The sequence below is a fragment of the Ceratotherium simum genome, chromosome 25 (assembly GCF_057802395.1).
Source record: "Ceratotherium simum simum isolate JZ-2026a chromosome 25, ASM5780239v1, whole genome shotgun sequence".
NCBI lineage: Eukaryota > Metazoa > Chordata > Mammalia > Perissodactyla > Rhinocerotidae > Ceratotherium > Ceratotherium simum.
The window spans coordinates 40,535,080-40,552,793 of record NC_141924.1 but is presented as its reverse complement, the minus strand read 5'-3'; the positions used below and the strand labels follow the sequence as shown (position 1 = coordinate 40,552,793).

At 35.4% G+C, this 17,714-nt stretch overlaps 1 protein-coding gene across 1 annotated transcript in view; it reads right to left on the bottom strand.

The window, feature by feature from the left end:
• Positions 1 to 389: 389 nt before the first annotated feature.
• PAWR (pro-apoptotic WT1 regulator) overlaps positions 390 to 17,714 on the bottom strand; it is a 111,163-nt gene continuing 93,838 nt past the window's right edge. Inside the window, exons 4-6 of the mRNA XM_087449144.1 lie at positions 13,256 to 13,403; positions 11,095 to 11,199; positions 390 to 8,902 (exon numbers count right to left, since the gene is read on the bottom strand). Of these exons, the coding sequence (XP_087305270.1) occupies positions 8,816 to 8,902; positions 11,095 to 11,199; positions 13,256 to 13,403 (340 nt within the window). The 3' untranslated portion in view covers positions 390 to 8,815. The remainder of the gene's footprint in view (positions 8,903 to 11,094; positions 11,200 to 13,255; positions 13,404 to 17,714) is intronic.

Here is a 17,714-nt window from a genome sequence, read left to right as displayed (position 1 = left end):
TAATACTGGTTCATTAGTTGTCACAAATGCACCATGCACCACACTTAATGTAAGACATTAACAACAGGAAACTGGGTGTGGGGTATTCAAGTACTCTGTACTATCTTCACAATAATTCTGTAATCCAAAACTGCTCTCAAGTTTAAAAAAAAAAAAAGTAGCTTATTTAACAGTCTCATAAGAAAAAACTGATCTAAATCAATAAACATAGATTTTAATTTTTTTCTTTACTCATTGGGATCAATATTTTGGATTTCTCCTCACTGATCAACAGCTAGAAAATGCTACTGATTTTCTGAGTTCACAGACAAGAAACTTTGAAGATTCAATCTCCCCATGGACCACCCCAGTGTCCATACATGCAAAAAAAATAAAAACAAAACTGTAACTCTGATGAAACATATATTTATTTGTTCCAATCAAGTTTTAAAATTTGACAAAAATGCATTACTGTTACCAAAAAACCTTCAGGCAATAACAGAGATCAACCTTTACACAGAAAAACAAAGATTTCATTCCACAGTCTCTTGGACTTAAGAATCCATTTGCGTTCCAGAGATAATACTCAACTAATGGGGTTATGTCAAGCTGCCAATGTCCATGCTGAGGCTTTTCCTGATACACTCTTTTGCAACGTAAGCAACAATGAAAAGATCACTTATTTCCTTACAAGTTCATGTTAATTATTTATACAATGTCCAAAAAGCAGGAACAAGATCTTTGCTTCAAAACAGAAACGCATAATGCAAATTTGCAAGCTTTGACTTGCATCAGAATCAAGTGAAGGGCTTGCTAAAACACAGATTGCTGGGCCTCACTTCATTCAGGTGTAGGGTGGGGCCCAAGAATTTGTATTTCTAACAGGTTTCTTTTTTTGTGTATGTGTGAGGAAGATCAGCCCTGAGCTAACATCCGTACTAATCCTCCTCTTTTTGCTGAGGAAGACCGGCTCTGAACTAACATCTATTGCCAATCCTCCTCCTCTTTTTCCCCAAAGCCCCAGTAGATAGTTGTATGTCATAGTTGCACATCCTTCTAGTTGCTGTATGTGGGACGCGGCCTCAGCATGGCCGGATAAGCGGTGCATCGGTGCGAACCCGGGATCCGAACCCGGGCCGCCAGTAGCAGAGCGTGCGCACTTAACCACTAAGCCACGGGGCCAGCCCTCTAACAGGTTTCTAAGTGAAGCCAATGCTACTAGTGTGGGGCCCACACTGTGAGAACCAATAGCAAAATATTTAATAGGTCAATGATTATGTCATAAAGTGAATATGTCATAGCATAAGGCACAAAGCATTGTTTTGTGACCTTGGGCAAACTACCCTCCCCATCCGTACCTTGCACAAGTTTTAAAGAACCAAATAAAAACAGTATTTAAAAGCACTTAGGGCCAGCCCTGTGGCTTGGTGGTTAAGTGCGCGCGCTGCGATGCTGGTGGCCCGGGTTCGGATCCCGGGTGTGCATCGAGGCACCACTTCTCCGTCCATCCTGAGGCCGAGTCCCACATACAGCAACTAGAAGGATGTGCAGCTATGACATACAACTATCTACTGGGGCTTTGGGGGGAAAAAATAAAATAAATAAAATCTTTAAAAGCACTTAACATAATGCCTGGCACATACGGCTACTGAATTACTAATTATTGAAAGTTTTTATGCTATACTAAATCAGAGTTAGTTATGCTCAAATTGTTAACTGAGTTGCTACAGCTAGCTGAACCTCCTAAGGTAACTAGATCTTAAAAGAGTTACAAGAAACAAGAGGCACCGTAAGGCCACCTATGATCATCAATTAACATTTCCGAAGTGTCCATTTCTTCATCCCATTCCAATTTCCACTGACTCACTGATTTATTTTAAATAGTAAAGAATACAGTTAATAGGAAAATTACTGGCATAATTTTACTTTATCAATTAGTGATGCTGTTTATTGTCCTGAACCATCCATATAAGTGAAACTTCACTCTGCCATGGAAGGCTAATAATTTTCCAACTTTTCTTAACAGTACATCAAATGAATGGATTCTTACCAAAAGCAATTTGCAGGGTCTTCGAATGGGATTTTTTATGCCTGTGACTGATAGCTCTGTTTACACTTCTGCACTACAATAACAATAAAAGAAATGATACCTTTCTATTAACTTTTCTACTAATTTTTCTTAATAATTTGCTTCCATAAAGATAAAATGACCACTGGTGACATCATCTACCTTTGTTTAACCACAGTGAATAGTTCATATTTTAAAGAAATCCAAGTATTTCTCTGGAGAAAAGCCTATAACACAATAAAAAGATTGTGAATTTCATGCCCCATAGTATATCTAAAGCAAGATAGCAACTGAGCATATGTGGATTAAGACTATAATTTATAATGAATAATTTTATACTCTGTAACGTGAAAAACACCCACAACAGTCAAACTCTTATTTTTCTTTCACATGTATAAAGTCAAAGTCCAATCTACCTCTCCTAACTGGTTCATATTAATTTTTTTTCATTGCTCAACAATCTGACACCAAGTAGAAAGCTTCCTCCTTTATTGAAAGCATCTTTATTCAGTCACAGAAGTTTTTTGAAAGTGCGAGTAAAACTGTGTATTTGGTCCAGGATTAAGAGGGAAGTTTTGCATTCTGGTTTCCTTTTCAATTGTATCTGGATAGACATCAAAACAAAACAAATGGATTGTAAAGGACATTATAATTAGTCCATGGTAAACATGAAGGTCCAACATTACATAATTCTTTCCAAGAAGCTGACAGGAGATAAAATGTAACCCCTGGTAGAGGTGAAAAGAGAAACTAGAGGCATGAGATAAAGTATGTGGGCAGTTTACAGCTACTGACAGAACTGTGTGCATGCACAATGTGAATCTAGAAGGAAAAAATAGGGATTTGATGAAGTCTAAGATAAAGGGCTCGTCCTAATTAAGACTAGGAGACCTTGCAAATTTTTTCAATAGGCTTGCTAATGGAGTATGTTCCTATATAAGGACTTGAGACATTATCTAAACACTGACTGAAGGATGCTTGTTCACTTGTTACACAGAGATGACATCACTGAGAAGATTAATCTGGAGTTCTAGAGGTAAAGAAGACTGATTAGCTTGTGCAGGTGTATGACAAATGACACATTAGGCAAAGGGTTATGTAAACCATTCACTAAAAAAACAAAGACTGGACTTTTACATTCCCAGGCCCCTACTTATCTTTTTCAAACTATGAAGGACCTGAAATTCTTTGGACATCATCATATTTAGTGGATAACAGTTCCACTTTTGAATTAAGAAATTATTTGTATAGTTTTAAAACACAAAGACAATTAAAATTTTCAGTCAGGTTAAACATGTATACACTTCCTCACTTTTTCAAGAAACCCACCACTAATGTATTTAGATCTTATCAACACTATATTTCTGTTTTTTAAAACATTATTCCTTCTAAAATTAATGTGCTAAATAAAGATTTTAAAGTATTGCATACTGTTTCAGTAAGAGGCACATAAGTTAATTAGAATATTAGCATTATCTTTTAATACAAAAGTAGAACTCATGGTCATCATTTTACTGATAGTACAGGAAGGAAAAAATAATTAACCAGTGCTGAAAAATAAATGAAAATTTACTTTTTTTATTGATTATTTATTATTTTACATGCAAAGCATATTAAAAGTAAATCTATATCAAGTTGACTACTCCACAACGAAAACCTATGCAATGGGAATTATGAAAGCTGTCTACACAATATTAACGTGATCAAAAATTATCCACGTTTTTCTACAAATATTTGGATTACCTGAATTAGCTGATTTTTCAACAAAACAGTAAATTTTAGCTTTTATACAGTCTTTGCTGGTAGCAGCAGCCATCTGATACTTAAATTTAGAAGAAAAACATAATAATAAAAAACCTGAACAGCACAACCAAATCTTTTAAGAAATGAGTTCACCAAAAAAAGTAATATACACCTACTAGGTATTCAGAGGGGGAAACAAAACAAAGCAGGCAGGAAATAAATGTCCCCCAAGTGATCACCACTAACATTCCATTATCACCAAAGAGATGGCCACTGGTTGACCTGTTCAGTAGACTTAAACACCTAAAACAAACCAGTAATCAATACTGTGCACAGAAAAACTAACCGAAAATCATATTTGCATTCCATCAACAGTTTGGTGTATCTGACATACACTGAATTCTGTTTACTTCATTACTGCTACAAATTCCTTAAAAATGTTCTTTTCATAATGCATAATTATCTAAAAGAAATATGGTAAGATACTTCCCAATACGCATCAGGTCTATCACTCTACCATTCAGTAAATGCTGCAGCAAATTAAACAGTACCTATTAACTAGACCTAAGAGACAATGGCTGGATAATTAATACAAAAAAATACTCTTGAATGAACTATTCTGATCAGACCAGCTAATGCTAGTTGAGACTGCACTTCGTGCTACCGACACACACTACACAGATTGTACACTGCTAGATGGAAGGGCTGGTCCACGTCCATTTTTTTAAAACTTCTGTAATACCTATAACTGTATACCCAGTTGACTAATAAATACCTGCTGAAAGAACAGGTATGACAATTTAATGTAACCTTCTCATCCATATGCCTCTCACATACTCACACGTAATTATTTTGTGTGGGGGATCGGGATATGACTTTAACACGCTATGAAATTCTAGCTAAGTAAAATAAAAAAACAACATGGGCTCAGGTTTTCTTGGGTAATGGTTCAAGTCTTTACACTGAGAATCAAACAACCAACTTCTACACATCAAGGAGAAACTTAACAGCAGGGGGGGAAGGGCCTTTGCTGATGCACCTGATGAGAAAATGTTCCTTGTCCACTAGTATTATGCTTTCAGCTTAATGGAACAAAAGGGTCACTAGTTCTCAGATAAGTAACATAAGTTACAATCCTAATTAATGAGTTGTCCTTATTTATGAGAATACAGTTCCAATGCAAAAGAAGTTTACTGTTACATATTAGGAATGGTTCAGATACAATAAGATAATGTTTAGCACTGACATTAACATGTTATTTTAAAGTTCTGATTCCTGAATGCTAGTTTTTTCTCACTTCATATATTCCCCCCAATGAAAAGCTGGTGTGTTTGGCTTCTTATATTATTTTACAAAATGAAAATATATAACTGAATCTTGTAACAGGTTATTAACAAAATCATGAATAGTTATTAAAAAGGTGCCAAAATTGCATGGAACTTACTATGCACTGAACACAAGATCAAAGAACTAGAAAAAAGATAAAAGATGACTATCACTGTACCTATGAATATTGTCTAGAACATGAGATCAATTATAAAATCCAGGGTCTTTCCTATTTTGTCTTATGGTGTTGAACACACGGACGTGTCTATTACATTAACTTGCATTATTTTCAACAAAATATTAGTGGACTCAAAATCTTGCATTTTAGTTTCTAATTATAAAAATCCAGATTAATCCAGAAAACATAAACCACATGTAATTGAGGTAGGTTTTCCACCTTAAGAATACATTGCTTCGGGCCGGCCCCATGGCGTAGCAGTTAAGTGCATGCACTCCACTGCTGGTGGCCCGGGGTTCGGATCCCGGGCACACACCGAGGCACCGCTTGTCAAGCCATGCTGTGGCAGCGTCCCATATAAAATGGAGGAAGACAGGCACAGATGTTAGCCCAGGTCCAGTCCTCCTCAGCAAAAAAAGAGGAGGATTGGCATGGATGTTAGCTCAGGGCTGATCTTCCTCACACACACAAAAAAGAATACATTGCTTCTACCACAATTAAAAAGTTACTAAAAAATATATATATTGCTTCATGTATCTGCCCCGATACTTAATTTTCTATGCTTTAAAGTACTTGAGCAAGTGTGACAATGCTAATCTACTCTATTTAGTAAACTACCTAGAAATACACACCCTAAAGCCTTCCTCTTTCTAAAGTTAATGTAGTGCAATAAAATAACAATTCTAGAAAAATGAAATAGAGCTTACTTCAGTAATTCTCAAGTTAATGCATGTCAGAAATCAGGGAGGCAAGTCATGTTCATTTTAAAGATAATAAACATTATTTTGAAAATAATATCATAAACACATTACAACTTTGGATATGCTTTATTATACCACAAATTCCCAGAAGATATAAGAAATATTATTTCAAATCAGACTAATAATTCCACAAATACTAGCACTTTGTTGACAATAGCCAAGTTTTTAAGGTAGTGCACATGTACTTACGTTACCTTTTTAAAATCTCAATGCCTTTTATAAATTTTAAAGGGAAAGTGTAGCAGATCCTACTTCGTCAGTGTACAAATCTAAATGTGATATAAATATACATTTTAAGGACAGGAAGAAGGAATGCATGTGAATTGTTCTGCTTAAGCTGTCAGGCTCCTGTATTTGCACTAGGTACCATTATGTAAAAGGTCATTATGGGAAAAGTTCCCAATAAACTGAAGAAAAAGAAAATTTTAAAAACACTTCAGTCTTTAAAAGCATTAATAATTGGTATAATTTTAAAAGGAGAAATGAAATATTCTTTCACTTACATATGGATTAAACAGAAAATTCAAAATACTTCTTTTACTGAAAAACCAATATACTAATATATTTTAAGGCTGGATACTGACAGCATTTTCACAACATCCAAAGTGTGGATGGGAAACTAGGCAATACTGATGATTTTGGCCCAATACCTGAGGGTAACTAAAGGGAGACAAGCGCTTCACTGCTAGAGGTGGTGACGAGCCTGGCATACCATCTGACATGTGGGCAGCACATCGGTGTCCCCATGCTGGGTAATAATGTCCAAAAAGGATGTCTTTATGTAGTAATTCTGCAACTATATCAAGTTCAGTAATCTAACATTGAACTTTTTGGTAAATATATATACGGACATATGAAAACTTCCCTGAAGACCAGGTAAATTATTAATAAACTAAAAGGGAAAAAAATGCTGGTAGCTATTATTATGTTAATTGCAGGGTCTCCAATGGAAGATACAGGAGGAAAGAGGCAACAGCAGCTGTTTCCAAACCTAAGTTATGATCAGAATCATCAGACAATGAGCTTTAAAAATTCTAACAGAGAGAACAGTTTGGTGGTTACCAGGGGGCAAGGGGTTGGGGGGGTGGGCACAAGGGGTGAAGGGGCGCATTTATATGGTGACTGACAAATAATAATGTACAACTGGAATCTCACAATGTTATAAACTATTATGACCTCAACAAAAAAGAAATTCTGTCTAGGGTCTCAACCTAAACTTATCTAGAAGCTACAGCCAGGGAATTCTTTTTAAGCAACTCAAGTGATTCTGATCAGCCAAGATTGAAACTTCTGAAGTGGGAAGGTGGGGAGCCAATCTAGGCAACTGCACAAAGTTTTAGAATTCAACCTCTGATATTTATCATTTACTCTACAGTTTTTCCAACTGTCTCTCCTTCCCTATTTTTCTATTAGTGAATAATGAAGGGGCTTGGCAAGTGAAGGAAAAAAGAGTCAGCAGGGTACCCAAAATGGATTTTACTGTGTTCAAGTCACTTATGTACATTAATCGGATAAAAGGGTATCAGTATATACTGTCTGAGACTCAACTCTCACGCAGACATTTCTTAATGTTAATGTATTTTAAAGGAGGGGGTTTCCTTACTCAATATGAAAATGTAATATAAAACAATTCTAAACACTAACGATATTTAATAGAAGAGAAAATTTGTATAAGTCTTCAAAATAACTCTGTCTTCAAAAATCCAATGTTAGGGAAAAAATCCCTTAAATTTGAGGTAGGGGAATAATTCTCTCACGTGAGAACAACTGTGTCACAGTGTTATTCTCAAAGTTAGAAATTAGGTATTTAGTACTATTTTTGTTTATGTACTGTTTTGTTAATGTTAAGTATAAATGTTTTAAGTATGTATAAATATTTTGGTTTTGATTTTAATGCATATAATTAAAAAATGGATTTTTTTCTTATACACTGAAATTGTACACATTCTCCAGGCTTGATGAATAAAACAACTTTTAAATATCCCGTGTTCACTTATAAACCTTGGAATAATAAAAAAGGTAGTACCCACAAAAGAAATTCTACATTAAAATTACAATTGTATATTTTTCAGAAGTTAAAATGATTTAAAATTTTTTTCAATATTCAAATACAAAATAGTACATTTTAATTTACTATAGCACAATTCAAGTATTCTTTTAAATTCTATATTTAGCCAACTAGTACATGATATTAAGTGACTTTTTATAATAGTTTTCCTTTTTAAAGATGACTTATATAAAATAGTGTGCCTCTATATTACTCTAAATTGCTCAGAATAAATTGCAAGAACAAATGACAGTAGACAAAGACCTTTATGACTAAATCACCAACACATAAAAGGTTGCACACATCAGTAATAAGGCATTTGCAGGTAACTCCCCAAAAGTATTTAAATTCATGTAAACAAAGACTATGTATATTACTTTAGGGAGAAAAATGCACTACCACAGATAAAATATATTCAAATGGTTGTGACTTTAAACCACATATTATTTGAATACCACACAAAACCAAAAGAGGCATAACCTATCATTTTAATAACTGAAAGATGTTACTTATTCGTGAAATAAAAGGTTGACATTTTGAAACTAATAATGAAAAAGAAATATTTTGCAAATAAACATCCACTGTTTTCAAGAAATAAATATACAATATTTAGTTAGTTTAATGTATTGCAGCATAGGAATATTGTCCTAGCATTAACCATAACATTCAATCAGTAGTTTTAAAATTTTTTTCCACACTGAGCCTTGAAGCTTCTACCTTGTTAGTTGCCCAACAACTTTCAAAAGAGTTTTATTCTCCTGCTTTAGTTGTTCATTTTCATCTTCTATGTCATCTAGATCCTTAAGGAAACAAAAAGGAAAATAGTACGTGAGTTTTTAAACACTTAAACATATTCTGAAGGTGATAAAAACATTTCAAAAAATACACATTCAAAGATAGTTCATACAAGCAATTAACTTGGAAAAGAGGGCAAGTTCTGAAAACTTTAGATGGACTATGCCCCACCTAAAGGAGGCATCCACTACTTAACTCTTTCTCATTGTTGTTGTCGTGGTAATATGGACTAACTCTTGCCAGATATTTCAGTTTTTCAAGAAAAGCTAGAAATCAGAATTATTTAAATGTGAATCTTCCAATTTTTAATCATTACAAATAACTTAACTTTTTAGTTAAAAACAAATCCTCTTCTCCCTAAAATTGAGGGCTAAATTTACAAAATACATATGCAGGCAATATGAGGTTCACAGAGCCGGACTGCAACCTAGTGTCAAACTAGGCATCAGAAAGATCCAGGTACAAGTTCTGGATGTACTCCTACCACCTTGTGTGATATTTAACATGTTGGGGCATTAAACTGGGCAGCTGACAGAACCAAGGCATACAGAAAAGGAGATCTGGGGCATGTAGAGTTGATCCGGTTCAATTTATATGTTAGAGTTCTCTATGACATTTTCTTTGAGGGCAAGGTTTTAGAGCTTAAAAAAAAAAAAACAACTGAAAGTCACTAAACTAGATAATCCCCCTCCAGCTTTTAAGTTATATGATTCCAGCTCTACATTCTCTACATTAATCCTAATACCATATATACAACTATTTGGTAAATATGAAGACAATTCACTATAAGTTTTAGTTAGAAGAAACATTATTTCAAGGCAGACTATTTACTGATGTTTGAAAAAGCAGAGATTTATCCTTGCAATTCAAAATACTAAAACTTGGTGCAATCAATTTGAATTATAAGTGTGCTACTGGATAGTGGTATTCTGATAAATTTAGCATACTGTCTTTGGACAATTAGGTAAATGACTTAAAACTGTACAAAAACAGAATTTGCATTTACTTACAAACTGAATGACGTTGGGAAATTAATCTGTTGAAAACAACAATAAAGATATGGGATTCCTAAAATTACTACAACTGAGACCTACCTGAGATTTAGAATTAAATGATAAAACACATTCATGTATCATGACTAGATTATAAACTCTATAAGGACAGGTGTTTTTTTCTTCTTTTTAATGCACACAGTGCCTAAGACGGTGCTAATACATCATAGACATCAAAAATATTTGCATATTTTATTAAACCATATTCCAGAACCAACAGAGGAATGCCTGTGTTCTGAACTAAGACGAAAGGCAGTCTACAAGAATGGGAAGAGCTCACTTAGAACTAGGTCTATGGAATACCTGAGGTCCAATACTGGCTCAGCTGATTACTATGTGATTACAACACATGACCCTGAGCAAGTTACACTCTGAGTTTCAGTGCCCTCATCTATGACCTATAGTTAATGCCTTAGAACTTTATTAGAATGGGTCTGCACAATAAAGCTGCTCAACTGTCTCTTCTTTCACTGTTAGAATTAAGATTGGATTAGGAATCTGTTCTTTTTTCCCCTGAAGCAAAGTTCTTTCCTCCGTCTTATCTAAATCCTTCTAACAGCAAAACTATGGAATCTCTTCCCATCATCATTACCTAAGTATGTGGCCTAGCACTAATAGCTGCTTCTTAAGTAGGAAACAAATCCTAGGGCTGAAAGAAAAAAAAAAAAGAGAGAGCTACCAACAGCAGTAAGTCCTTGGGGTAAGGCTAAACCTAAAGTTGGGGATGCATACGTATAATTGGACGGAAAAAAAAGTGGTGAAAATACAAACACATCTGGAGTTTCTTATGACAAGAAACTAGCAATTTTAGTTCTTCATTGAAGCAACTCTTATTGGCACTAGCCAATGCCTTTTTCTGTGTGGTGGTGCCCAAGCTGCCTCTCACATCCGGGCTCTAACAAAACACAGAACAAATCCATTCATCAGTCCATCCCCAAAAAGAATAGTAAGTGAATTCAACTGATAATTGGCCAGAGGAAATCAGTTTATGGAATGAAATGATGGTTCTTACTACCACAAATTACTATCTCATTAAAAAAAGAATGAACTAAATAATGAAATTAGATATTTCTTCACATTTATGTATTTTCATCCAATTGCCAGAAAAAAAGGAAACCGTGAAACTGTAATATGTGAATACTCACTCTATTTAACAAATCAATTTCTTCTTTGAGTTTTCCAATCATTTCCTCTTTATCTTGCATTAGTCTCACAAGTCTTAGGTTTTCTTGCCTTTCTCTTACTACTTCCTGGTAGACATAATTACAAAGTATTAATTGGAAAGAAATTGGTTGTTTATAATCTTAAATGGCACATATCTGCCAAGTTTGGTGAAGTACCTTAGATATACGAAGATTTCCAATAAATTTTTTTTTATTAAATTTTTTATTTATTTTATTTTATTTATTTTTTTCCCCCAAAGCCCCAGTAGATAGTTGTATGTCATAGCTGCACATCCTTCTAGTTGCTATATGTGGGACGCGGCCTCAGCATGGCCGGAGAAGCGGTGCGTCGGTGCGCGCCCGGGATCCGAACCTGGGCCGCCAGCAGCGGAGCGCACGCACTTAACCACTAAGCCACAGGGCTGGCCCTCCAATGAATTTCTTAATCACTTGGTGAGGGAAGGAGAAACCCATCCCAGAAAAGAACCAGAGAGGAATATAGGAGTTTCTGATTAAATCTATGTTTATACAAGTCTGTAACAAATACGAATACTCAATGACTTATCCTCTTTAGCTTATCACCACCATTAGTAATGAAATATCTTTACTTTATTAATGGATAATATCCTGTTTGAAATTCAAAATTTTTATTAAAAATACAGAGGTTAAGAAAAGAAGATGGCTTTATAGAAAACTCTAAACAGAAAAATAACGGTCCTCAATTTTACTTCTGACTCTGCCAGTTAACTGGCAACGGATAAAATGAAGGAACTGAAATAGATTACTGATTTTAAACTTCATTTTCTTTAAATAATGCAATACCTTTCTCAAAGAAATCTTTTTTAGAATCGTGGGCCTTGGGCTGGGTCCGCCACCTTGGGGGCAAAAGAGAAGCAGAACTGAAAAGGTCTCACCCAGAACTTGGCTTCTTTCCTACTAACCCTGAGACAAAGTAGCCGGCTGGCCTCATTAATCAGCTGCCGCCAACTACTAGCAACTCAACTCAAACTCTCGTGCAACTCGAAAAGCATTCCTAAAGCACCCCCTTGAACCTGTTAGACTACGTATTCCTGAAAGTTTTTAATTTAAACCCATAGAGGGCCGGCCCCGTGGCTTAGCGGTTAAATGCGCGCACTTAGCTACTGGCGGCCCGGGTTCGGATCCCAGGCGCGCACCGACGCACCGCTTCTCCGGCCATGCTGAGACCACGTCCCACTTACAGCAACTAGAAGGATGTGCAGCTATGACGTACAACTATCTACTGCGGCTTTGGGGGAAAAATAAATGAATAAACAAATAAAATTATTAAACCCATAGAAACTAGTGTAAAAGCTTAGATGTGAACTAAAAATAATCAAAATGTTATAAAATAGAAACAATTTTTTAAAATTAAATCTCTACTTAAAACAATCTTTATATCATAAGGAATAACTTTAGTTCAGCAAAACAAAACAGATTTTTAACAATTAGAAAGTAATTCAGCACCATTATCAATATTAGGGGTTGAATGTCTACAGAACAAACCTGAGACCCTTTGGTTAACAAATTTATGCCAAAATTCATTTGAGTTGTTCTCCAAGGTACTCCTAAAGACAGGTATATTCTTAAAATTATTTCAAACAGCAAAGATGGCTCTAGGCTCTAATTTGGAACCCAGAAGAAAGTCTACAAATGACAATCTGTACAGATAATATACTAAACACACAGTAGTACCTATTGCCAGCACAGACTTCTAACCACTTCAGAGGCAAAGACTGCTTTCAATATATTAGAGATTATCACTTGGCAGAATGGGAGTATCCATTAAATATTAAGAAATACAAGAATGGGCTCCATTTCTAAAAGTTTTAACATCAACAGAACTGGACAGGAAAGTATTAAGAAAATTAGAAATTGCTTAGCCACAATGCATCTAGAAACTATATACATAAGACAGTGATTCAAAGCTGCTGTTTAACTATATATGGAAATACCAATTAACACTAATGATATCTTCCATTAGCGCCCCTTATACTTTTCCATTTTTTGACAGTCTCTCCTCTACAAATTTCAATTTATTTTCTCTCTCAGCTGCTATGAAAGTAAAAAAGGAATCCTAATGGTATGTTAATTATATCAATTTTAAATAATTTATAATTCATACCTTTTCAAGATCTTCAATTTTCTTTTCCAATGTGCTACTTGAGACCAAATTACCTGAAGCATTTGCATCCCTGTTATATCTGCTGAACCCACTTCTATCTGTTCGGGGATATCTACTTGAAACATCTTCTTCAGAGGCAGTGGTTGTGCTATGGAAATAAAAAAATATATTCTATAAAAATCCCTAATACTCAGCAAGAATGCCAAAAATAGTTTATCTTCACCATAAACAATTACCATTCCCCTGAAGACACATGGTTATAGCTGACAACTTATTTATAACTATAGAAGTTAATCATTATTCCAATACAATGAAAAATTTTTTAAAAAAACATTAATTCTTTTGACCAATATCTACCAAGTAGCTGCTGAGTACCAGACACTGTTCTGGATACTGAAGATGTAACAGCAAACACAGACACGGACTCTGCCCTTCAGAGAGCTTTCAGTTTAAAAGGGACTATAACCAGTTACAATAAAGCAAGACGCCCATCATAAGGTAAGCATCGGGTTCTATGAGAACTACCACAGGGGACCTATTGTAGATTATCTGTGAAGAAGAACCACTTTCCTTTTATGTTTCCTTTTTTTTCTAAAAATTCCAATCTATCATGGACCAATACTTTTGAAAGATCAAATAATGTACTGGAGAGGCCAGCCCAGTGGCACAGGGGTTAAGTGCACGTGCTCCGCTTCGGCGGACCGGGGTTCGCAGGTTTGGATCCTGGGTGCGCACTGACACACTGCTTGTCAGGCCATGCTGTGGCAGCGTCCCATATAAAGTAGAGGAAGATGGGCACAGATGTGAGTCCAGGGCCAGTCTTCCTCAGCAAAAAGAGGAAGATGGGCATCAGATGTTAGCTCAGGGCTTGTCTTCCTCATACACACACACAAAAAATGTACTGGAAAAATAAAAGTAAAAAGGCCATACAAAATACAAGTGCAAATGTTCTATCAGATTCCGTTTCATAAAATTATATTTCAATAATACAAATTAGAACAGAAAAAAATTACATAAAATTGCATGTTTCATTGAAAGTATGTATATAGGCAATTATAGAAAACGGCTATCACACTAGTAACTTTTGTCATTTCATAATTCTAATTTAACCAAAAGCTGAGTGAAATTGCAATTACTCATATAAAACACGAATTCACACGTACTGAACCAACAGCACATCTGTCAATTTTTAAAGTTTTTAATGTAATAAATGAGCTTGCTTCTTGCCTTCTGTATTAGTTATCTATTACTGCATAAAAAAGTTACAACAAATCTTCGTGGATTAAAACAATACACATTTATCTCACAATTTCTGTTGCTCAGGCATGTTGAAGCAGTTTAGCTGGGTGGTGATGATTCAGGGTCTCTCAGGAGGGTTTAGTCAAGATGCTGGTCAGGTCTACAATCATTTGAAGGCCTGACTGGGCTGGAAAACTTGCCTCTAAGCTCACTCACACGGCTGATGGCAAAAGGCCTCAGCTCCTCACTGGCTGTTGGCCAGAAACTTCAGTTCCTCGGTATGTGGGCCTCTCTGTTGGGCTGTTTACCGTATGGCAGCTGGATTCCAGAGAGAAAGTGACACAGGAACCAAGGCAGAAGCTGTAGTATCTACTAGGACCTAATCTCAGAAGTGACACAGTATCACATCAACCCTGTGTTGCAACGGGAAGGGGTGTATGTACCAGGAGGCAGGGCTTCCCAGGGGGGTTTCTTGGAGGCTGGCTACCACACTTGTTAATTTACCTAATCTAGGTTGGGGTGATGACAATGCTGCTCACAAGGGATAAGGTATATCCAAACTACTTCTATGTTTTGTTTTAATAGAACTCGTAACAGAGAAACTAGTTGCACAGATGTATGTTGACAGGAATAGAAGAAGAGATTTTAAAGCAATTTCAGCAAGCTCAAAATATTCATTTTTAACTTTTATCCAAAATGCAGAAAATGACACTTTTCAAAACCTGTCTTTACTTCTCCACTGGTAGCCAGTTCCAATCGTTTATACATCAAAAATAACTTTTGATGAAAAAAATGGATTCCTAATCTATTAATTTCCTATGCATAAGTTTTCTTTTGATGGAAAATAAAATTCCAAGTGTGTCTTTTTTTTCTTTAAAGATTTTATTTATTTATTTTTTCCCCCCAAAGCCCCAGTAGATACTTGTGTGTCATAGCTGCACATTCTTCTAGTTGCTGTATGTGGGACGCGGCCTCAGCATGGCCAGAGAAGCGGTGCGTTGGTGCGCGCCTGGGATCCGAACCCGGGCCGCCAGCAGCAGAGCGCGCGCACTTAACCGCTAAGCCACGGGGCCGGCCCTCCAAGTGTGTCTTATAAAATTTGTAAGGTATTTGATTATAACTTTTTGCAAGTGTACAATACCAAAATCACCACATGCTTTATTGATAATTGTTACTATATTGTGGAACTCATCATAACAATTTCTAGAAACTTTTCCCCCAAATTTCTAACTTTCATTTTTGTTCTTTGATCTTAGAAAACACTGAATACATCTGATAGTCCTTCCTTGCATGAAAGGTTAAGATCATTTAAAAAAAAAAAAAGAATGAAGGTATCAGACAAATAAGTCTAATTCACATAAATAAAAAGCTGGGGACCAAACTGGTTTCTTACCTTGCAAAAACACTTAAGAGTTCATCCCAAAATTCAAACACTTTTGTCTGAGAATTTCCATTTGAAAATCACTGTATACCTCAGCATATGATAACAGCTGATTGGTTCAGCTTCCAAATTATCATTTAACTTTTTAAAAATCTAAAATTTAATACTTTAGTGTTTAAGTAAGTCACACGTCCAGTGAACTACTGTTAATTTAGCTAATATATCAAGTATACTGTTTAGTTCAGCTGACACTGCAAGACTTTCTCAATGAAAGAAGCAGGACATTGATTTACATTCTGGCACAAGTTCCAGCATGTTTCTCCTGTCACTGTCTCTACATAATCAGAATATACTCCTACAAAGCAAAACTCCGAACCATATTTGTTGATTTGTGAACGCTTCCAAGTTTTATATACTTCAGAGCAAGTTGTGTTTGTCAGAAAGGAAGCTGAAAAATAAATTCTTCCTTCATATCGTATTTGTTATGTTAGAATTAACAAAAATTCCTTTGCTATCCTTATTTGTCTGAGTTGGTCTTCTGTATCACTAGACTGTTCCTAAATATATCAAGTTATGGTGTTGCTAGAAAGTATTACATGAATTACCTTCTCTGCTACAGATTCATCCAACATTTCCAGACAAACATCTTTGTCTTGTCATTTGTGCATAGTTTTGTAATGTTAGCAAGCTGAAGTGAGATTTTAAAAGAAACTCAAAGCACTAATGATTACATATAAAATCCTGAAGATCTGCTTCTGTCACCTTCTTAATTGTAACATTCTTTCTTTCAAATAATGCGTTTGTGGTTGTGAATGTATTTATGTCATGCCACTTAAATTTTGATGGTTTTATTGTTTGAGTAGCTAATACATTATCTCAAATAACCCACTGTGGTTTAGCACTTCCCATTAAGCACTGCTAAAAATTTAACTCAGGGGGCCGGCCCCGTGGCGTAGCAGTTAAGTGTGCGCGCTCCGCTGCCGGCGGCCCGGGTCCGGATCCCGGGCGCTCACTGACACACTGCTTGTCAGGCCATGCTCTGGCAGCTTCCCATATAAAGTGGAGGAAGATGGGCACAGATGTTAGCTCAGGGCCAGTCTTCCTCAGCAAAAAGAGGAGGATTGGCATCGGATGTTAGCTCAGGGCTGATCTTCCTCACACACACACACAAACACACTAAATAATAAATTAATTAATTTAAAAAACTTTAACTCAGTACAGGAGGGATAACGTTTCCCAACAAAAGTAGTGCAAACTCTTTGTTTTGTATCTCTTTGAAATTACTTCCATCATCATCATTTGGTTTACCACTAATGTCACATTCGGAAAAGGTATATCTTTTCTTATGAAAAAGTGTAGTAAAGCTTGTTTTAACATAAGTAAATTAGAATTAAAAATAAAGTATATAAATTTTACTTCCTGGATTTAGAAAATACTAACAAAAGCAGAAATTGAAAAGAATGAAAAAGATTTTTACTTTTTATTTCTTGTTTATTTTTAATTATTACATATTCACTTTTGAGTTATTTTATTTATTGAAAAAGAATGTCTGATTGGATTTAACAAAATATTTTTAAAGTAAATAAATACTTACATTTTCTTCAATTCTTACACACTTTGGGTTACAAATGACTAACATAAAAATAACACACATACAGAGGAATACACATTCTTTCCAAGGTCACATGGAGTATCCACCAAGATAGACCATATTCTGGGCCGTAATACACACCTCCACAAATTTAAAAGAATAGAAATCACACAATGTCTGCTCTCGGACCAAAACAGAATTAAACTAAGAGAAAGATAACTGGAAAATCCCAAAATATACGAGATTAA